The sequence below is a fragment of the Equus asinus genome, chromosome 24, assembly GCF_041296235.1.
Source record: "Equus asinus isolate D_3611 breed Donkey chromosome 24, EquAss-T2T_v2, whole genome shotgun sequence".
Taxonomy (NCBI): Eukaryota; Metazoa; Chordata; class Mammalia; order Perissodactyla; family Equidae; genus Equus; species Equus asinus.
The window spans coordinates 41,007,990-41,031,542 of record NC_091813.1 but is presented as its reverse complement, the minus strand read 5'-3'; the positions used below and the strand labels follow the sequence as shown (position 1 = coordinate 41,031,542).

Below are 23,553 nucleotides of genomic sequence, written 5' to 3'. Positions count from 1 at the left end.
GTGCATCTGAGTTAAAGGCTACACGTTAGATTCTAGAGGTTTAGTGAGAAGGAGGTATCTAGTAGCGTCATTGTCCTAACCGGAGGTGTATTTGTCCATTGTGGACAGAATGCAGTTCCAAGTCAAGAGATGATTGTCAGGTTCAAAAAGGGTGACAACATTGTTGTCATTAATACATATACAATGCTATTACAGTGGAGAGGTTCTTACCCAGTGTCAGAGGGACTGTCCTTCCATATTGTGCTGCTTATGAATTTATCCATGATGGTACCAGAATATTAAAACTTTGGGCCACTAGGTGAGCTGATGGCTCTGAACACTTGCATGATTCAGTTTCTGACGTTAGAATGGGTTATATGTTATACCCAGTTCCAGTAGGTTAATTCAGTTTTGTCATATGTTAAAAAAATAAGAAATTATTGATTGGGACTTTGTGTTATATGTACTTTTCATTGTGGAATTCCCATTTCATCTACTTGTTTTCAGTCAGTTTAATAACGTTTTTTGCCCAGGTGTTCAACAGTTTAATAAAGATCGTTCATCCTCTTCACTAGGAGTCATAACAAATAATATGACATTTTATGAAATACCTCAAATTTCTTGAGAGAATAAAGTCACAGTCATTTTTATTCATAATTATTAACAATGCAAGCATACTCAGTATTATTAAAAGCTTATCTTCAGCCTAGAAGGGAAGAGGGTTAAACTCATGGATTGTAAGAAAAGTATAAAATTCATCCCCACCCCTTTTGGCAGATGTGTATCAGGGTCCTGCTAGGGAACACAATTTCTCCTGCTAGTTCAAATAATGAAACTTGAACCAAGGGCCTATTACAGAGGTGTGGGCAGTGTTAAGAATAAACAGGATGTGATGAGGCATCCAGAGACTAGCTCCGGTGGAAAGCCTTTGTCACTCCTGGAATTGAAGAGGCAGGTGGAGGAGTTATTGTGGAGACATGGCTACTGCAAAGATGGGCTGAAGCAGGAGGGAGCAGAAAATACCCTCACCTCCAGACTCCTGCCTGTTTCTCAGTGACGGAACCCAACCTGAAGCCGACGGGCAAGAGAGCCAGTCTGTACGGAGTGGCCTCCTGGGGCACAGGGCAGTGCGAAAAAAGGTGGAGAGGGTGTTCGGGGGTGATAAATGGACATTAACCAGAACGTCTTCATCCAGGAAAAGTATCTTATAATACTATGGCAAGGAGAGGGCTAAAACGTACCCTAGACTAGAAGCTCTCAAACTTTGTGGTCTTAGGATCCCCTTTCAACAAGAGTTTTTGTTTATGTGGGTTATAATAATTGATAGTTACTGTATTTGAAGTTAAAACAGATGTGTAAAATATTTTATTCTTATAAAAATAACAATCCATTACATATTAATGTAAATAACATTTTAAAGATGAAAACTTCATTTTCCAGAATAAAACAAAAATAGTGGGAAGAGTGGCATTGTTTTACATTTCTGCACGTTTCTTTGATGTCTGACTTAATAGAAAACAACTGGGTTCTCACATCAGCTTCTGCATATAATCTATTGTGACATGTTTGGCTGAACTATATGGAGAAAATCCAGCCTCAGATAAGTTGGAAAAGGGAGAACCTTGCAGACTCCTTGAGTAGATATTAGAAACCCCCAAGACTTCTCAGACATCACCTTATGTTAACCATTGTTAACCTTCTTTAGAGCACAGTCGGTACCAGTCAGATGTATGTTATGAGTAGTTGTGGTTTTTGAGCCACATTGTATCTATGTCTCGGTAATAGCAAACCCTGCCTTCTGGCCCGTCAGGGTTAAGAGTAGGCTAGTCAGTGCCTTACCTGAGTGTGTAAACACATCCGACTGTGAGATATGGACTGATTCAGAGATGTGGACAAGCTCTTTTCATGTTCTCTTTTATTTTGGAAGACATAATGGGAAATTTTACCATTCTTAATTTCATTTTTAGTTATTTGGTTAATACTTTGTTTGTTTGATGTTCTTCCTGGCAAAAAGGTGGCTACCAAAAGTAATTAGGAAAATTGCATTTTTTTCTCATCTTGGGGAAACTTGACTTTAAAGGATATGAATTACTCCAGAATAGAGGCCTGAATCTGTTTTTTAAAAAAATAATAGCTATTTTTATTGTATTACCTCCTTTTTCCTAGTGATAGGGTTTCTTGATGATCTTTTTCTTTGCTCAACTCAGGCTTTATTCAGGTCTTTTTTGTCACTTTCATGTTGAAAGTCGGTCTCTATAGGATTTAACAAATTTGTAAAATAATGAATAAACATAAACCAAAGATAATGTTCATAAAATTGTTGGTGCATCTGAACTGTTGTTGCATATGTGTTTATATATAAACGTAAACTATTGTCTCTTCTTATGTTTTAATTAAATTATATCAACGTGGACACATCTCCACATCTCACACTGTTGGAGCTTATCAGTGTCAAGTGTTCTTTCCCATGTCATGCTTGTTATTGATGACATGCAGAAACTGTGGCAAAAATAAATCAGTTTTATATGGGATTAGTTTCTAATTAAGGCAAATTTACTATTTAAATGTAATAGCTTCTTTTCCCCTGAAGAAGATTAATGAAATACTTTTCTTCTTCCCCAAAGGAGCTGCTGCTTTCTGGCATGCCAGAAATTGACGTGAGTGATTGGATGAAAAATACAGAATACACCAGTGGCTATGAAAGAGAAGATCCGGTTATTCAGGTACAATCTCTCTAGAGCTTAGAACGAAGTTAAGTTTTGCCATTTAATTTTGTAAGCTTTTCAGCACTATTGGATGGAAACCTACATTAATTAACAGAGTCAAGTTTTTCTCTGAATTCTTCTCTTGGGAATATTGCCTATGAAAACTTTTTATAAAGTCATTTTTGATAAATGAGTCTCATAGAATAGAATATGCTTTATGAATGTTGCATATTTCGGTGGTGTTAGGCAGTCTGCACTTGCCCTGAAACACGAGCTGAGTTTGTTGTTGTTGTTGTTAGTGGTTCTGGGAAGTGGTGGAAGACATTACTCCAGAGGAGCGAGTTCTTCTCCTGCAGTTTGTTACTGGCAGGTAAGAAGTTTTTTACAATAATATGGAAAGAATTTAATGTATTCCTTTTCTATTGGCTTAGAGATAAACAACCAAGTGAATTATTACTCTGAATTGTCAGTTTCTTCCTCCCTTTCCACTTTTTAAGGTATTAAACAGAGATTTATTCAGGCATTAAAGATAAAACACATACAGTATGCTCAGTTATGTTTGTTTAATGTTAAAAAATAAATGTTGTTTGCTAAAAAACAGATTGTTCCAGTCATAACTATTAGCATAGGTATTGTATTTTATAATTTGCTAATCCTTTTATTCAGTTTTTCTCCAGTTGTTATCAAACTTTTAAAGTCTCGAGATTCATGGCCTAAAAAATAATTTGTGATACCATACTTCTTTGAAAAGTCCAGTTTTGGAACCAATTAAATATTATAGATATTAGAAAACTAGATGATTTAAACCTCTTAATTTATATATCTGAAAGATGTAAAGAAAGAGTTTGATCTTCATTCTTTTTTGTTTTTTTATGCAGCTGAGGAAGATTGTCCGTGAGCTAACATCTCTGCCAATTTTCCTCTATTTTGTATGTGGGACGTTGCCACAGCGTGGCTTGATGAGCAGTGTGTAGATGCATGCCTGGGATCCAAACCCACAAACCCCAGGCCACCAAAGTGGAGTGCGCAAGCTTAATCACTACACCACTGGGCCGGCCCCCTGATCTTCATTCTTGATAACTTAGAATTTCATCTGCATCCTTCTTTTTATAAAAATATAGTTCAGTTTTTCTGTTATAAATGTGCATAGTTCTAGGAAAGTTAGGATACTCAGAAAATTAGAAGAAATAAGGAAAACCACCGTCTACCAGCAATAACCACTATAAACAATTTGATGCAATTATTTTTCTTAATTTTTCTTGCCTATTTTATTTTTTTATTTAAAAAAAATTTTTTTTTTTTTTTGAGGAAGATTAGCCCTGAGCTAACTACTGCCAATCCTTCTCTTTTTGCTGAGGAAGACTGGCCCTGAGATAACATCCATACACATCTTCCTGTACTTTATACGTAGGATGCCTACCACAGCATGGCTTTTGCCAGGCAGTGCCATGTCTGCACCCGGCATCCAAACCAGCAAACCCCAGGCCGCCAAGAAGTGGAACGTGCGAACTTAACCTCTATGACACTGGGCTGGCCCCTTTCTTGCCTATTTTAAAAACATAATTGTGAGTGTATATCTGTATGAAATATATATGTGTAATTTCAAGTCAACTGTTTTCTTATTTTAAAAGTAGTTCATGACCATTATAGAAAATTTGGAAAATGGAAGATATAGATAGAAGAGAAGAAAGTGAAAATCCTTTTGACTAATTCCATTATCAGAAATAAGACTATTAACATTTTGCTTTATTTTTTTAATCTTTTAACTATATAACTAGAAAAATAGTTGGAGTCACACTATACATCTAATTTTAAAGCATAAATAAAGCATGGATATACACAGATTGTAGACTAAAGATATGAAAGAAAACCTTGTTGTTGGTTTTGTTTTGTTTTTTTAGGCTTCATAGTGCCAAGAAATACCAAGAGATTTGAGTAATTTAATAAAGAGAATTAAACAAAAATTATAATTTCTATGTAAGAAAGTGAGACAATTCAAATTAAAAAAGAGAAATCACCTCTGAGCTCAGTCTCTGAAGATAATTGCTGTTAACATTTTGGTTATTCTTCCAGAATTTTTCCCACATATATAAATTTTTACTTTTTAAAAACCTTGTTTCTGTTCCATAACTTGAATTTATCAATATATCATTAAAAATTGTTCCATTTGTAGATCTGATAGTTTTAATGGCTGCTTGCTCTTCAATGGACCTCCGTTAATTCATATTGTCCTTTATTGTTAAATTTTCCTGTTTATGACTAGTGTTGAACAAATAAGGAATTCTTGTGCTTATATACCTGTGGGCCACTTTGATTATTTATGTAGGATAAATTCTTAGAAGGGAAGTTTTTGGATACAGAAGTATATAAATTTCTGCACCTGTGATACGTGCTGTTCATTTACCCTCCAGAAGGTTCTCAGTATTCACATCAGCAGGGAATGAGAAGGCCTTTCCCTTATTCAGTCAATACAGGATGTAATCATTTTTATTTTCATATAATTTCTTATTTATGTAATTATTTTGTGTCATGTGAATTGCCTGTCTTTATTTTTTGTGCATTATCCTGTCATTAAAAAAATTCAATTTTTAAGTGTTCTTTATGTATTAGGGACATCAACTTTATAAATATTTGTCCAGTCTGTTTGCCTTTTAACTTTATTAAGTTAAATATACAAGTTTCATGTAATTTAAGTTATAAATTTAGTTTATAAAATGGGGGCCAGCCCAGTGGCACAGCAGTTAAGTTTGTGTGCTGTGCTTTGGTGCCTGGGGGTTCACTGGGTCGGATCCTGGGTGCAGACCTACGTACCACTTATCAAGCCATGCTGTGGTAGGCGTCCCCCGTATAAAGTAGAGGAAGATGGGCATGGATGTTAGCTCAAGGCCAGTCTTCCTCAGCAAAAAGAGGAGGATTGGTGGCAGATGTTAGCTCAGGGCTAATCTTCCTCAAAAAAAAAAAATTATAAAATGAAAGTTTTAAGTTACGTTGCAAGTCAGTTATCAATACTTTTCTTTATGGTTTTTATAAATCCTTCCCTGCTGCCAAGATTTTATATATATATGTTTGTCAACATTTTTTTCTGTAACTTTTTTTGATTTCTGTTTTTACATTCCAATTTTTAAGCCATTTGGACTTTATTTTGGCTTATGTTGTGAGGTAGCACTCTTTTATTATTTTTCTAAATGGTTTATATCTAAACACCATTTCATGAATTAGATTTTCCCCCGTGATTTGGTCAGTGTGAGTTTTAAATGCAGAAAACAATCATTCAAGTTTTTTGGTACTAAAAATGTCTATTAAATTACTTGCTCTTGCAGAATAAAAAAATACTTGAATTAGCAATGCAGAGTGCCCCTCCTGTGTCGGTAGTATAGTCTTTGTTAGCAGTGCTGAAAAGAGCTACGCTGTTTATTGTTTAACTGGTCATGAAGTGTAGCGCGTGAATCCATTTAAACTGAGGTGAAGGATGTGGGTGAAGATTCGACGCCAAGGGGAGACAGCACAGAGCTAAGCTTCACCTTCAGCTTGAAGGAGCCACCTGTCAACACTTAGTCTATGTAGAGTCCTTGTTATGAATTCAAACTAAGTCATACGTTCTCTAAAACCTTAACTTTCCTTTTTATTAGACCCGTAGTCGTTAGTATAGGTATTGCATTTGCCATTCTAAACCTAAAGTGTGTATTTTTTTCCTTTTAACACTTTTTGGAAAATTCTGATTGTCTATTTGTTTATATTTGCATACTAAACATGTCTTAATCCATGTCCAGAGTATAATTTAGTGCAACCTTACTGAAAATTCAAGTGTGTTCCAAGTGTAGAACCAAGAATCAGTACAGAAAGTAACTTTTGTAGTAATGACAATATTTTGTTGGTCTGTAAGACTGTCTTAAATGTCTTACTCTTTGGTTTCATTACCCTTTAGGAGTAATGAAAATCAGACTTGATGATTTCTTTGTGTATAAAATAGAATCATATCATTTTTATTAACGGTAATTTTACATTGTATAATCCAGCTGTCATGATATTCAACCAAAGACTGTTTCATTTATTTTTCTCACATATGCTTAAGCTTGATGAGCCGTGATCTTAGCATAAGATCCACTGATTATTCAAGTATGGGGCCCGGTCATATTTGGCTGTAGTTTAGAAGAGAATTGAGGTTTCAAGGATGGTTTGTGAATATCACCTTACAGAATAATTTCAATTTAGATGTTACAAATTGGGAGATCTTGGGGGCCGGCCCGGTGGCGCAGTGGTTAAGTGTGCACGTTCCGCTTCAGTGGCCTGGGGTTCACTGGTTTGAATCCCGGGTGTGGACATGGCACCGCTTGGCAGGCCATGCTGTGGTAGGTGTCCCACATATTAAAAAAAGTAGAGGAAGATGGGCACGGATGTTAGCTCAGGGCCAGTCTTCCTCAGCAAAAAGAGGAGGATTGGCACCAGTTAGCTCAGGGCTAATCTTCCTCAAAAAAAAAAAAAAAAAAGGAGATCTTCTGATTTTTTAAGCTGATGTTTCAAAATTTAGTTATATGAAAGACATTAGATTGATCATCCTGCTGTTGAAATATTGTGCTATAATTTGTGTAAGAATCAGTGTCAAGGCTTATTTTCTCATCTTGTCCTGATAAAGTAGTATATTTATTTCAAAATTCTGTCTCTATGGGAAATTGAGAACAACTTGGCTTTTTATCCTTTTTCATTTTTGTTGCTGTTGTTAATTTTTTAGGCATAGATTAATCTACATAGGTTAGCTAATGCTGAATTTTATTTTCAGGTTACAGACATATCCAGGTCTTCTTTAGATAGTCTCTTGCCCTAAGTGGGAATTGTTCAGGCATTAGTGTTTTATTAGCAAGATTCAAGCATACTTTTAATATTCACTTGGATTTCTAAGGTAAACTCAGGCATTTCGTCAATAAAGCATTTAACAGCAACTAAACTGCTTTCCCGCTAGAAAAGAAAACTGCTCTTTTTAGGTATTCATCTATATTGAATTGTTAATTATTTTTCCCTGTGAATGTATATGTATCATCAGTGATTTCAAATAGAAAATTCTGGTCCATTTTTTTCATGTTCTTTTTTTAGTGTATGTGGTAAAAAATACATAACTTAAAATTTAACATTTTAACTACGCAGTTCTGTGACATTAAGTACATTGACTTTGTTGTGCCACTGTCACCACCATTTCTCTCCCAAACTTTCTCCTCCTGAGCTGAAACTGTACCCAGTAAACGCTGACTCCCCATTTGTTCTCCTCCCAGCTCTTGGCAACCACCATTCTATTTTCTGTCTCTCTGAATTTAACTATTCTGAGTACCTCATATAAGTGGAACTACACATAATTTGTCTTTTTGTGACTGCCTTATTTCATTTAACATAACGTCCTCAAGGTATGTCCATATTGTAGCACATATCAGAATTTACTTCCTGTTTTAGGAATTTTATAGTTTTAGCTCTTACATTTAGGTCTTTGATTTATTTTGAGTTAATTTTTATATATTGTGTTAGGTAAGAGTCCAACTTAATTTTTTTGTAGTGGATATCCAGTTTTCCTAAGACAATTTGTTGAAAAGATGGTCCTTTCCTGTTGAATGTTTTTAGCAGTCCTGTTGAAAATCCTTTGGCCGTATATGTGAGGGTTTATTTTTGGGTTCTCTGTTCTATTTCACTGGTCTATATGTCTGTCCTTATGTCAGTGCCACACTGTTTTGTTGCTGTAGCTTTGTAGCTTAAATTTTGAAATCAGGAACTATGAGACCTCTGTCTTTGTTCTTCATTTTCAAGATTGTTTTGGATATTCGGGGTTCAACAGTTTTTTTAATGAACTGATTTATGCTTTGTACTGTGAATCATATGTTAGAAAACATTTTTAATACTAGTCAGATTTCTGCCTTTGAGTATGCATATAATACCTATGCATTAAATGTTTCTTTGTCATTCTAATTTATGTAAGTTATTCTAATTTAGTGTAAAAAGCACTACAGATCTCATTTTAAAAACAGCGAAGTTTTGGGGCCGGCTCCGTGGCCGAGTGGTTAAGTTTGCGCGCTCCGCTGCGGCGGCCCAGGGTTCAGATCCTGGGCGCGGACATGGCACCGCTTGTCAGGCCACGTTGAGGCGGCGTCCCACATCCCACAACTAGAAGGACCTGCAACTAAGATATACAACTATGTAACCGGGGAAAGGGATTTGGGAAATAAAGCAGAAAAAAAAAAAAAGGAAGATTGGCAACCGTTGTTAGCCCAGGTGCCAATCTTTAAAAAAAAAAAAACAGCGAAGTTTTTTCAATCAGTATGTTTAATCATGATACATACAAAGGCTAATTTGAAGTAATAATTTTCTTTCAAAGGAAACATTTGAATTTAGGAAGTTGTAATTACATCGTCTACAGCCGTGTACCCAAGATTAAATTTTCTAGTAGTGTTTATGCATTAAGTGTTAGCCTTCCTGTGAACTCATAATGTTAGGTGACATTAAAAAAAAAATAGATCTGATATTCTGAATCCCTGGAAAGAGAAATGTGAAGAATTTTCTAGTTTTCCCACTGTGAAAAGTAAAAAACAAAAACCCTTTGGATGGCCCTAGATATTTTTCACAAACAGGGAAATCATTTGGATTATGTGTGAGAGCTTCTGTTGCTTGAGTTAATCAGGCAAACATTCATTTACTCAGCAAATATTTAATGAATGTCTCCTAGATGCCATTTTGCTAACCCCAAGGATACAGATACAAATATGACCTATTTGGGCCCTCAGATCATTTCCGGTTTAGTAGGGGGATACAAGAAAGAAAACAGATGTACATGCAGTGTGCTAAATGCAATAGTAGGGTCTGTGCTGTGGCCAATTCAAAGCGTGGTGTGGCTTATAGAAACGCGGGGGGGGGAGTGTCTCCATGGAAGCCTCCTGACTGGCCAGAAAACAGCTTTTAGTAATGAGTTGGAGATTTGCGGATTCAAAAATGTTATCTTGTCAGTGTCCTAGAGTTGAATATATTCTTAACCTAATGTAGAATTTGAAATACATTTATCACCAAGATTTTCCTGTAATAATTATAACTTATTAAGATATGAACTCTTAGCTCCAGGGTCCCACACGGTGGCTTTGCTAATATCATGGGTGGAAGTGGATTGCAAAACTTCACAATTGCTGCTGTGCCATATACTCCAAATCTCCTACCAACCTCAAGCACATGGTATGTGAAATTGGCTCATTTGCATGCATCGTGAATTGTTTTAATTAATGTTGAATGATCATAGGTCTAACTAATGTACTGCTGCATTGAGAGGAAAACCTCAACAGTGTGATCTCTATTCACCATTTTGGAGTCACTGATAAATAAGTAGCTGCATAGTTCCTTACCGCCGCCTTTTTTGGTGGGGAAAATGTTTGGGGAAACTACCTATAATTTAATTGAATATAGTTCAAGTATCACTAAAGTTACGGTGTCATAAGTATCACTGAGTTATACCATCACTTCAAACTCAAATTGCTCTAATGCTTATTTATTTTAGGCTGAAAGGAACTTATTTTCTTCCACTACATTTGCATGCTAAAGGAAACTGCAATGCAGCAGTTTTTTTCTTTTTAAATACTACTTTAGGGTTTTCCAATTTGAATGCAAATTTGAGAGGGTGGTTTCATGTTAATTTTGAGTGGTGTTTCACTGCTAGACAAACAGTCAGAAATTTCATAGGTGTCCTATTTAATTGTGGTATATTTTTCTTTGAAAGCATCAACATGCTCAAGTTACCTGAATACCCAAGTAAAGAAATACTCAAAGACAGACTTCTTGTGGCACTACATTGTGGCAGCTATGGTTACACAATGGCGTAATGAAGTCTGGAAAACTCATCTGACTACTGATGCGCAATTCAGAGTGGCAGAAGTAATCTAGGAAACTGTCAGCAGAAAAGCAGCCCGAATGCAGCCCATAGGCAGGGCTGATGTTTAAAATTCAGAGAGGATCAGGTTTTCTTTTTCCCCTCCTCTCTTTTTCCTTTTATGTTTGCTCAGTTTGTAATACAATTAGAAATATAAAATCACAATAGTCTTTATTTTAAAAAATGCTAATTGAAAGTAGTAGAAACTGTTCTTTTTTCATATTTCTTTAATCTTATCCAAGATTGTGTTAAACCACAATCTTAATGTACATTCCACCTCTGCTATGTAACTGTCTTGTTAAAAGGGTGTTTTCTCTTTATTTTCCTATATATTAAATTATATTAGGACATCCAGCTGGTATGTTCTATTGCATGTAAAGTGCTGTTTATATTTTGGAAAACTATTGTATAGAATGGATTAATTTCGATTGTGTATAAAGCCACAAATATGTATTTTCCCATATTGAATCTATATTACAATGATGTTTTTTAGCTTTTTAATATTTTAATATATAACAAAGTTTAGACTGATGTGACTAACACCTATGAAATGACATCTAATTTGTATAGTAAAGCTTATACTATATTGTGTGAATTCTTTGTGTCTTTCAGTGGTCAATTTTCCACATATATTGTAGTCTCAAAGTTTTTCTTCTGCCTTATTTAATTTATATTTTAGGTAAAATTAAAATGTGATATTTTACCGTATTTCTTTTCATTACTTTTGTGTGAGCTCTGATGACACATTTGAAGAAGTAATCCGATGTGCAGATTACAATTTAAATCTGTACACTTTTGTTTCTTAAATTTGCTTTTTGTAATTAAAATGTTGAGTTCAAGTGATATATGCCTAATACACAGCACTGAGTTTTTAAATTTTAGGGTGGTCTAGTCAGTTTTCTTTTGAAAAGAGACACTTGAGTAGTTACAGCATACCTTTTAAGGAGAAGTCAGAACACTCACATATTCAGAAATACTGACAGAGGAATTTGTAATGTTTGGAACCTTGCCTCTAGGAACTGAAAATAGACTATCCAATGGCATCATTGTTGGTGGAATGGCTTTTATGTACAGATTTTCTCATATGAGCAGCAGTGTATTTATCACTGACAAATAACAGATAATGTATATGTCAGTATAAATACATATATATGTATATAGACATACATTGAAAGCTTTGCTAAGTTGTAAAACTTCTTTCGTACGTGTTTTTTGGTCCTCTTTTGTTATTGTGTGTTTTTTTTTTTGATATTAATAAAATATCTCAACAGATTACATTATAAACTAGGAATTTTTTACAAATTACTGTTAGCTCTGAAATTATGATTCAGATGCTTTATTTACAATAAATGAAGCTAATTTTCCAATTTTTATTTTCAAAATTTATTTGTAGAAGAGATCATTGCCTTCTGAGTTTTCAAATAGGTAACTGACTTTAATATTACATTGCTTCTAAATTTAATGTTTACAAGATTTATTTCTGTTTATAATTGTATGGTACCTTGGCTTTGTCAGATTGGTCATTTTGCAAGTATTTATGTAGAAGAGATAAGACATTAGAAGTCTCATGGTATTTTATCCATGAATTTGAATATTTTTTGATATAGATCTAGCAGTTTCAGGGTTTATTCTTTTATATTGTCTTAATTTTTTTAACTATAAGAATGTAGTTAGTATAAAGAGATTTTATACAGATTAAAAATACTATTTAAGGGGCCGGCCCCATGGCCGAGTGGTTAAAGTTCCATGCACTCTGCTTCAGTGGCTTGGGTTTGCGAGTTCGGATCCTGGGCACAGACCTACTCCACTCATCAGCCATGTGTGGAGGCATCCCACATACAAAGCAGAGGAAGACTGGCACAGATGTTTAGCTCAGGGCTAATCTTCCTCACCAAAAACAACAAAAACAGAAATCTATTTAAACTAGAGGAAGAAAGTCTTTTTAATTTATTCTCTTCCCACAATTTCTTTTGTAAGTAGATGGACATGTTGAATGCATGGGAATATAGAAAAATGATTAAAGATTTTCTTCTTTGGGTAAAAGAAGATTGCACTAATAGGAAAGGAACTCAACTCTTAAAACGTGGGAAATCCATATATGAAAGAAAAGAGAGAAACATAGCATTCTAAAGGAATAAAAATATAAGGCAAGGGAGCATGTTTTAGGAAACCGATTAATGAAAACATCTGGGCAAGAAGTAGATTAAGTTATTCAAATAATTTGAGGGGATAGTGACCATGTAGTTAATAAAATCCATCTACTTTATCCAAAAGCAAAATGTGATATAGTCTAAGGAAATCCCAGCTTTAAAACAATATGCTGAACACATCCTGCTGCCACGAGGATCGTTGTTGGATGTCATGGGGGGAAATGAAAGCTTTAAAGCGTAGGTCACGAGTTGGAGGCCCAAGAGATGATTCCCACTCACGCATGTGTTTTGTTTGTCATGCCAATTCTAAAATTTTGATGAGTTGTCAACATTAAAAAAAGTCTGAAGATTTCATGCAGAAGTCCAGATGTTTAGCTTTTGCGAAATCAGACAATCTAACAACATTGAGCATAGATTCCTAGGAAGGCATTATTAGTAGGCTGGAGTTGAGTGGAAGCCACTTCTTTCAAAGACTGAATGTGCTCCTGGTTTGCCGTTTTCTTACCCCAGCCTGCTTCACTCATTTATGTCACCTTCTGGGCCATTGGCAGCATTGGAGTTTGCTTTAAAAAATCTATGTTGACCAGAAATGTTACCCCGGAGTGTAAACTGGTACCGGTTCTTTGGATGGCAATTTGGCAATATCGGATTTTTAAAATGGACCCATACTCTGACTCATCAATTCTGTGAATTTATCTTATGGATATACTTGTTCGTGTACGTAAACATATTTGTATAGGATTGTTCACTGAAGCTTTGTTTGTTATAGAGAAAAACGGGAAATAATTTAAATGTCTCTCAGTAAGGAGTTACTAATAAATTGTATTACATCCATACAATAGAATAGTAATTAGTATTTACAAAGAATGAAATGGATTTGTGCATACTCGTATGTAAATGTTTCTAAGGTATGTTCAATAAAATAAGGTAATATAGAAGAGTGGTTAAGGTGGAAATACAATATTCCTGGGCTTATATGCAAGACAAGTTTCTGGGCTGGAGACAGTTGCTACATCTAGGAAAGTTGTAAGATGGGATGAAGACTTTTTCATTATATAGCTTTTTTTTCCTGTTTGTCTAAATCACATGCCTGTGTTATTTTCTATATCATACATACATTAAAAGAAACATCCAGTATCTTTAATTAAGAGAAGCAAGTATCAGTAGTAGGTTTTATTAGATCTATAAAATGCCATAGCAGTAGCCATAAGCAATATTTTCATAATCACATAACTTATTTTATAATGTGGTTAATTTAAAATGTCTTCTAATTAAACTCTTTTGCAAACAAAATCAAAGAAAGGAATGCTTCTTTGTCTACAAAGCTCTATTTCCACATTGCTAATAACTAGCTCTATTTATAGCTCTCTAAAATTCTACTGATTAAAGAGTTTTATTTGAATTCACACTTTTCTCCTCAATTTTTCTTTTCTTTTTTTTTTTGCTGGGGAAGATGCACCCTGAGCTAACAAGCTAACATCTGTTGCTGACCTTCCTCTTTTTTTTTTTCATGTGAGCCACTGCCACAGCACGGCCACCGACAGATGAGTAGTATGGTTCCACAACCAGGAACTGAACCCAGGCCCTGGAAGAGCATGCTGAACTTTTACCACCAGGCCATTGAGGCCAGCCCAGTTTTCCCTTTTTTTTAATAACAAAAGTGGTACTTTCTTGAAGTGGGGAAATCTGGAAAGCATGGATTCATGTACCAACTTGGAAAAAATAATAAATTATAGTTCTACTACTCAACAAGTTGTATTTGCTTCTAGTCTTTCTCAATGCATTTATTCCGTGGTTGAGTTCATAAAAAACATAGCATTTAGTATCTTTTTTTATTTATTCAGCATTGTATTTTAAACATTTCACATGTCATCACAACTTACTTGTAAACATTTTTTAAATGGTGGCGTAATATTCTATTGTGTGGGTGTATCATAATTTACTTGACCATGTCTCTAAAGTTTTTAGCCCTTAGATTTCTGATATTTTTGCTTTTGTAAATAACAGGTGATCTTTTTCAACACCAGTTATAGTCGAGGAGTGGTAATGTTTACTGGGCTATTTGTTGAAATGGCCGTCAGTTGCTCCGTGGTTGTGGAATTACTGTTTGAAGGCTCGAGAATGGGCTGTTGGAACACTGAACCCTTTGGTAGGTCAGACCAGATGGGATTGTTCTACCAGCACAACTGGGGCTGTGTGCCCCACCCGAGTGTGAAAGTGCTAAAAAGAGAATCACAAAGGTGTGACCAAGGTACATTTGTTTGAGTAATTGCTTGCTTCCGGTCTTCTTCCCAAGAATAGGGAAGGAAACTCATCTTCAAATGAACCAAGCCCCTTCCTCAGGACCCAGAACTTCAGCGTTTCCTAGTATGTTACATAGCTCAGCTACATCAGGAGTCATGCTCTTATGGGTTAAACTAGAAACCTAACCTCCATTGATAAAGTTTCCCAGAAATGGACTTACATGGTATTGGACTGCAACCCTTTTGTCATTTGGAGAATTTATATATAACAGTTGTCTCTGTGAATGCGTTTTTAGCTGATAATAAAATTTTGGTTATTTTCACCACAATTTAGGTGTATGTCAGTATATCAGATTTTTTTTCATGTGAAACACTCTTCTTTCTTGTGCACTTCCACAGTTGTTAGGCAGCAAAACTCACTTTTAAGGTTAACAATAGTATCAGAAATCCCAATTTTACAGTGTGGTTTAAAGCTATTTTAATGTGGACAGATTTCCTTAGAATGTCCTTTGTGAAATTCTTAGGTCCTGGGTTATGGTTACCTGCCTATAGGTCCAGTGCAAATTGGCACAAATTTATTTAATTTATAATCAGTCCTCATTATTTTACCAATGAGAAAATTGAAGAACAGAGAGGTGGTAACTTGCTTAAGGGTTTCAGGGCTATTTAACCAAACTAGAATTTAAACCTAGATTTTCTGATTCTTAGTCCACTAGGTTTTCTTTTACTCCATGCTGTCTCTTTATGACATAACTGCATAATAAAAAGACTCTTTTAGAAAAACACCTGCAGCCTATTAACAGTCATGTAAGACAAGCCTGTTGGGAAACTATAACTTAATAAGCTGATAGTTAAGAATGATTAATAGGACTATATTTCTTCTCTCCCACTGTGCCACAATAAGCTAGGGTGGGTATTTTACCATCTCAAGATGAAAAAGAACAGATGTATTGTCAGATCATAGATCATGGGTAGTCATTAACTTTTATTATCTTTATAAAAATGTTCAATTTCAAGCATACTTGGTGCTTGGAAATACGTTGTGCATCTAATGTTGCAAAACCATTAAAACCATAAACGGAGACTGTAATGACTATTGCTGTATCCTTGTGTGAGTGAATCGAGTCTAGCTGAGTGAAATGGAGGGGAAGTAGTCCTAGGTGGGTGCTGAATATACAGTTAGTGGAGAAAACTCTCCAAGTCAATTCAACAAATTCCCCTTAAATGTCTGCAACTCTGGTTTAGGGTCGGTGACCCAGTCCCTATCCTCAAAGGAAATAAAATTCATTTGGAAGGAATATTTGAGACAAGTTTTAAAACTGTGCAGTGCAGCACATAATTAAATGTAAAGATGAGCTACAGAAGTGTATTAGTGTAGGGGAGGAAGGGTTTAATATACACTGAGTGTCTAAGGCAGCTTCAAATATTTGGCCTCACTGAATTATTAAATTCCCCCCCAGATTTGGAGACAAATAATCAGCCTGTTGTTTGAACACATACCTGAAAAGGTTAAAAATGATAACAGCAAAATAAGGCCAATGCATACTAGTCATTGAGTTGTTCTCAGATCTTTAATTAGTGCATTATTAGCTTGCTTAGTTCTACATTCTGGTCATTTGAGAATTCTGATCTCCTGGTGGTTTTCATGATTTGGAGACTGTTGTGTTCATGTACCAACCCTATTTGAAGATGGCTCTATGTTTTCCTCAGAAGAGTGGCCATATCTGATTCTTTTTGAAAAGCTTATTGTAGGAGTGAGAAGGAATGCTTAAAGTGGCGTCTGCCCAGTATTCTCTTATATAGTATTCCTCTTGTCCTAATATCTAGAAATAGAGAAAAAGCAAAATTGATATTCTCATTCAGATTCCAAAATTCTGTATGCAGTCGCCTACTTGACGTCTTCACTTGGGTGTTTGTTAAGAATCTCAAACCTTAAATATGTCCAGAGAGGACCTTGTTTCCCCATTGTCCTCCTGCCACCTGTCACTCCATTCCTGTCTTTTCTGTCTCAGCAAATGGGCACCACCGTCTACGTCATTGCTCTGAGCTGAAAACTGAGAAGTCATCCTTTATTTTTCCCTTTCCCTCATCTTCTACATGCAATCCATCACCAACTCTTGTTGAGTTTACCTGTCGTCCAGTATGTCTTAGTCAACTTCAGTTGCCCTGTGCAAGTCACCATCATCAGTTCCTTAGACGACTGTCATCTGACACAAAAGATGGCAGTAGAGGATCACGGTTAGGAGTACAGCCGTGGAGTTAGATTGCCTGGATTTGAATTCCGCCTTTTCCACCATTAGCTGTTGTCAGGAGATCAGCCAGACTGGGAGAGAGAGCTAAGCTGTCAGGTGTTGGAGTGGCCGATTAATGCAACACGCCAAAAATGAAAGAGTCAAGCCTTTACTCACCTACTGTGATGGTGTGAGAGTCTAAAACTGGAGAAGACATTGATTCCCCCCTTGCGTTGTCTGCATGGAATGGTGCACTGATCCAGGATCAGGTGCATCAGCGTAGACGTAGGGCTTGGCTCACTGTTGAGGGAGACCTGAACTAAAGGCTCCAGCAATTTTACGGACCCCACAGTTGTGGGGAGGGTGAAGGAGAAGGGCTGGGAATGGGAAAGTACTGGGAAAAGTCAGTGGGACAAAGTGTTTTCAAGGTTTCCTCCTCCTCCCCTCCTAAGGAGGCCTCAGCAGCGGCACCTGAGGAAGACCTCTGCCCAAGGCCTTAGATAAAGAGACCTAGGAATGAAGGCACCAAGGCTAGGAATACAAATATGTGAAGAGCATGACCTGCTGGAATCGTTGACTGCGCTGCCTTCAGAGACTACAGTGCACTGGCTGTGCACCAAACCTGGTATGTTTCAGGGGGAGCAGCCTTCCCCCATGAGGCCTGCCAGGTAAAGTCTTTGTAATTGCCTGTGGTCAGATCTGAAAAGTCACACATAGGTTTTTAACCAGGAGCTAGAATCCTCAGCTGTGTGACCTTGGGCAAGTTACTTAACCTCTCTATACTACAACTTATAAAGGAGATGTAAAATTATGAGAATTACATAATGTGTTAGTTTCCTATTGCTGCTGTAACAAATTACCAAAAACTTAGTGGCTTAAAACCACACACATTTATTATCTTAACAGTACTGCAGATCAGAACATTATTTGAATAAGGGAGAAAAATATGATTACATCAATAAATGTAGAAATAAACACTTGACACAATTCAACCCCTATTGATAAACACTGTCACAGAATTCAGAATTTAAAAGAATTTCCTTGATTTGATGAAGACAATATTCCAAAACTTCTCCAGCAAATATCATGTTAATGGAGAAACTCATTCTTACTAAGATCTGCCCCAAGACAAGAATACTCATGTCACTGTTAATGTTTGACATAGGACTGAAGATTTGGCCAATGCTATGATGAAATTATCAGCATTGGAAAGAAAGAAATGAAATTATTTGCAGATATTGCACTTATGTACATAAGAAGTAAGTGGAGTGAACAGAACGATTATTAGAACTGATGGGAGATAAGAATAATAGCATTTGTCTTTATCAGCAATAACCAACCAGAAAATTTAATTGGAAATTAGATACTACCTACAGTAGCTGCTAAAACTATAAAGTATCTAAGAAATAACCTCTCAAAGAAAGCAAAAAAAAATTATAGATAAAACCTTAAAACTATTTAAAGGACTTATGGCCTGGGCATGGGGAAAAATAATAAGACCTAAAAAGCATAAACTTGAAGGTGAAAAATTGCTTATTACAAAACTAAGAGGTTCTTTGATTTGATGGACAGCATGGAGAAAGCTAGCAGATGACAATTGGGAAAAGATATCCATAATGTCTAAGTCCAACAGGGGATTGACATATAGACTATGCAAACAAATCCTGCATGTGGACAGGAAAATGATAGGAAACCCAGTAGACAAATGGGCAAAGGACATGGTCAGGCAATTTACAGATGGAGAAGCCGGATGGGCTAAGAAGTGTATGAAAGATGCAAGTCAAAAAAGGCAAATTTAAAATAAAAATTAGGTCCCATATCAGAATAGCAAATATTAGAAAATAGAAAATACCAAATTTTAGTGAGAGTGTGAGAACTCTTGAGTCCTGCTATTCAGAGTGTTAACTGGTAGGGCCATTCTGAAAAGAATTCTGGAAAAATTTAGTAAAATTAAGTATGTGTACCTATGACCCCAATGATCTCATGCTTCATATTTCCCAGAGGAATTTCACACATGTCCATAGGTGAACATTATTATTTGTTTATCGTGGCCTTGGTTAGGGTAGACATTTGAATTGCTTCCAGTTTTTATTAAAACAATACTGCTGTGATTATTCTTGTATGTCTGCATATGTGCCAGAGTTTTTCCAGTGGATTTGCTGGATCATAGGGAATGCACTTATCCAACTTTAACAGATGATCCTAATTGTTTTCCAAAGTAGTAATACAAATTAATATTCTCTCTAGTGGTCTATAAGAGACGTGGTTACTCTAGATTCTTGCCAACACTTAAGATTGTCAGACTTTTAAAATCTGCCAGTACTGTTGGTGTGAAACAGTATCTCAGTGTGATTTTAATTTTCGTTTTCCTTATTACTAAAAAGTTAAGCAATATTTTTAGAATTTATTGGCCATTTGTGCTTCATTCTTCTATGAAACACATTGTGGGAAAGAATATAATATTTATGGTACCAGTCATTTAAAATTAGTTATATCTTGTTTGGGATTACTTGTTTGGAATCAGTCGAATTGCTGCCTCTGCTTGAAATACTGCTCCACTCTTTGGGTAAAATGTTCCATATATACCCATTAGGTAAAGCCTGTTAACTGTATTGGTCAAATCTTCTATATCCTTACTGGTACTTTCCTACTTGATTTTGTGAGCCATCAACCACTGAGGTGAGTTAGAATCTTCAGCTCTACTGGTGTGTTTATGGAGTCCTTCTTGTAGTTCTTTTCAGTTTGCTTTATATAATTTCAAGCTATATTATTTAGAACTTAGTTTGAAATTTTTATATCTGACTGGTGAATCAACTTTTTCTCATTATGTAGTTAGTTTCAATGCCTTTTGCCTTGAAAGTACATTTTGTCTAATATTAGTATAGTAACATCAGCTTTATTTTGGTTATTTGTACTGTATATATTTTCATCCTTCTAATTTCAACTATTTGTTATCCTTATGTCACAAGCTTCTTTTTAAAATCCTCATAAGTGGATTTTATTTACTTTTATCCAATCTGATAGCCTTTACTTCTAAACGAGTTTATTTTTCCATTTAAATTTATATAATTATTCATATTTTATTTCCACATATTAATGTTTATTAAAACATTAACTAATGTTTTTTATTCAGCTTTTCTATGTTTTTGGCTTTTGCAATTGAGGACTTTCTGAATCTGAAGATTTTAATCATGCAGTCTGGAAAACTCAGCCATTATTTCTTTGAATATTGTCTCCCCCCACCTTTCCCCGTTCTCTCCTTCTGGAATTCTAATTTGACTTTTGTAGCTATTTCCCCTCTACCGTCTCTTTCATATTGTCCATATGCTTATGTCTCTGTTCTGTGTTATGCAAAATATTCTGATTTCTCTTCCAGTTTGTTCTTTTATGCTATGTCTATTCTTTTGTTTAACCATCCTTTGAATTTTACATTAAAATTATTTTACTTTTCATTTCTAGAAGTTCTATTTGGTTCTTTTTCCATATCTTCCTTTTCATGGTTTAGTCTTTTGTTCCTTATTTGTATTCTAAATTCTCAGGCAAGTAGTTTATTGTTGGAAGTGAACCCAGGGAACAGGAGTGGGAGATTGCAGAGTCAAACAAGGAAAGAGAAAAAGCCAATGTAAGAGAGCCCTGTGGATTTATCTCCACTGTGGACAACAAGGACTCAATCTCATCAGGACCTTTTGAAGAGCTGGCATCTCAGAATTGTCCACCCAAAGAATGAAAGAAGGGAGCATTTATCCATTAGCTTCTGAACCCCATTGGTCAAAGGTTGACCCAGGGATGGCAACATCCCTGTACTTTCAGATACGCATGTATGAGGCCTGGTTGATTTCTGAAGACATCCTAACTGACATCAGAGAAGCCCAGGGACAGAAAGCAAGAAATAAGTGGTACAGCTGAAGCAAAGCACTACCAGGTTACACCTGTCATTCTCTGTTGCATCATTGTGCTATCTGGTGTCTTTTGGGGTCTGATTCTTATGACGATGGTTTCTACTGGCTCTACACTCATGGTGCTTTATTCATGTGTTTTGTGATATTTTGGTCTGAGCTTCTATTCTTTGGTAGTTTATCTGTGGGAATCCTTTGAGAATTGACTTTGAGTCTGGCTCCTTTAGAAAGAGTTTGCTTTTGATTCTGGCAGGCATCTCAGTGCACTACCAACCTAAAGCTGTTTTAAACCATATTCTTAACTTGCAGTTTCTTTGGTGCCACTCTAGTAGTGTGAATTTAGACTAGAAACCCAGATGAAGGTCCGTTTTCTGGTTATGAATTCTTAGGAGAGAATTTTTTCCTCCTCTGCTAGCACTATGGACTGGGTCGTCAGTTTTTATTGTTGTCTCTAACATAGGAAAGTGGCTCTGAGGGTCCAGCTTTCCACTGAGGTCTCCTGTTAGACTCCTCACCTCGGTGAGGCCCTGGACTTTAACTTGTGTCTTCATGCTCCATACCCTATGAAAAGCAAAGATCAAGGTCATCAGGATCAGTGAATATCATCACAGTGAAAACTGACTTCAGGGTTCTGCTTGCCTACCTGGGTCCACCTTTTCATATAATTTTAGGCATCTCAGTATTTCTTATTTTCTGGCCAGCTTATTAGCATGTTTTAAAAAGTTTTTTCTTTTTAATTTTATGCATCAATTTTGAGTGTTTCTAATGGGATGGTCAGTCAGACTGTTGAGGCTGTAATCCTGCTTGAAATGGAAATATTCATTATTGCTTTTAAGTCAGAAAAACAAATGAAATTTCTCATAATTCGGAAAGTCTTCCCAAATTCATCATTATTACCACAATATAATCAGAGCACAAGTTTGCCCAGGTTGGAATCTTGGTTCTAACATTTACTAGCTGAGGGGTCACAGGTAAGTTAATCAACTCCTGTTCCCTCAGTTCTCATCAGAATAACAGTACCTATTTCAAAGGGTGGTGATGAGAATTTAATAAATTAATATACACAAAACACTTAGAATAGTGGAAAATATCAAGTGCTAAATATACATTAGCTATTATTATTACTATATTATTCTTTCAAGTTTACCCTGTAGCCAGTCTTCTGTTTTATTGCCCTTTGATTGTATTGAATGTGTGTCCCAATTTCTCTTAAAGCTTTCCTCCAACTGTTAATAAGTAGAGGTCATTCTCAAAGAACACTTATCCCATCACTTAGGGAGAATTTTCAGCCCTGCCCTCCTCCAGACCCCACTCATTCTTGCTGCCTTCCCAGCTGCTGTTTCCTTGTCTAAAGTTTGGTGGGTTTCTCTGTAGGGAGCAGAGGGACCCTGACAGCATGCCCCACCCGGGGACAGGATTCTCAACACTGCTCACCCACCCGAGTAATCCTAGCACTGGAACAAAAGCTCCAATAACAAGCTTTACAGCATCAGGAAGACCTCAAAACCTGAAACCATCAGATGTAGGTGAGAGTCCAAGGTCTGCGACTAACGAACGAAGTAAATGATGTTACCCTCTCTACTGACCTCTCAGTGCTGTCTGATAATTAAACAAGATAAAGTACTTAAAGATCTTGGTAAGTAAAGCCCTAAATTGGTAGGGACATTAAGAGGGTGGGACCCTTGTTTAAAACATGAGACGCTTAAAAACGACAACAACAACGACAAACCTTTATTTACAGTGAGGAATTGAGCACACTGTTGATAAATGCTTGTGAGGACCGTGGATGATGCGACATGAAGTCTAGTTGATGTAACATCATTAAACATGAGTTGACATCACAACACACAACAGTATACTCCTCCACCAGACCAAATGCAGCAATCATTAACTTATGCACGAGAGGCGAGAGTTTGTGTGTCAACACAGAGTTCAGCTGTATGTCCTTATTCCTCTAAGTACTTGTGACACACCGTGTCAACAGTTCAGCGGCTGAGTTTCACATAGGGCAGTGTGATTCATCAGGATTATTAGGATCCTCCTGGAATAACTTCCCTGAGTTGATTGCCTTTGACAGATCAGTTTGCTTAGATTAAAAAGCAATTGCTGCTGTCTAGTCAGATTTAAACACTTTGGCTAGAAGAAGCTGAACTCTAACTCTGTCCAGTCTATAGAAATACGTTGATGTGAAAATTACATCGAATGGAGTGAAGAGAAAACTGAGTTAGCAATACTCCGGGGTATGGTTTTGTAATAATGTGAAGGAGCGTAAATGCCAAACAAAAGTGACCCCAGGCATCTATGAGGGAGGGAAGAGCACACTGCTTTTAACAGCAACTTTATCTGTGCCCCGTGAACTGCTAAGTCAACAACAATGTTGGAGGTACCAGTGCGCTTCACATTCCTACAACGCTCGCTGACCACCATCAGAACTGGAGAAGAGAGGATTCATCATCTGGGCTGA

The 23,553-nt window shown here is 36.2% G+C and overlaps 1 protein-coding gene across 5 annotated transcripts in view; it reads left to right on the top strand.

Annotated features, from left to right (window-relative positions):
* HACE1 (HECT domain and ankyrin repeat containing E3 ubiquitin protein ligase 1) overlaps positions 1-12,573 on the top strand; it is a 104,544-nt gene extending 91,971 nt beyond the window's left edge. For 4 of the 5 annotated variants that reach the window (XM_070496759.1, XM_044757098.2, XM_070496761.1 and 1 more), the window contains 4 exons: positions 2,604-2,702; positions 2,984-3,054; positions 9,768-9,881; positions 10,420-12,573. In XM_070496759.1, the coding sequence (XP_070352860.1) occupies positions 2,604-2,702; positions 2,984-3,054; positions 9,768-9,881; positions 10,420-10,522 (387 nt within the window). In that variant the 3' untranslated portion in view covers positions 10,523-12,573. Of the gene's footprint in view, positions 1-2,603; positions 2,703-2,983; positions 3,055-3,562; positions 5,428-9,767; positions 9,882-10,419 lie in introns of those variants that run through there. The other variant, XM_070496760.1, reaches the window with a different exon arrangement.
* The last annotated feature ends 10,980 nt before the right edge of the window (positions 12,574-23,553 follow it).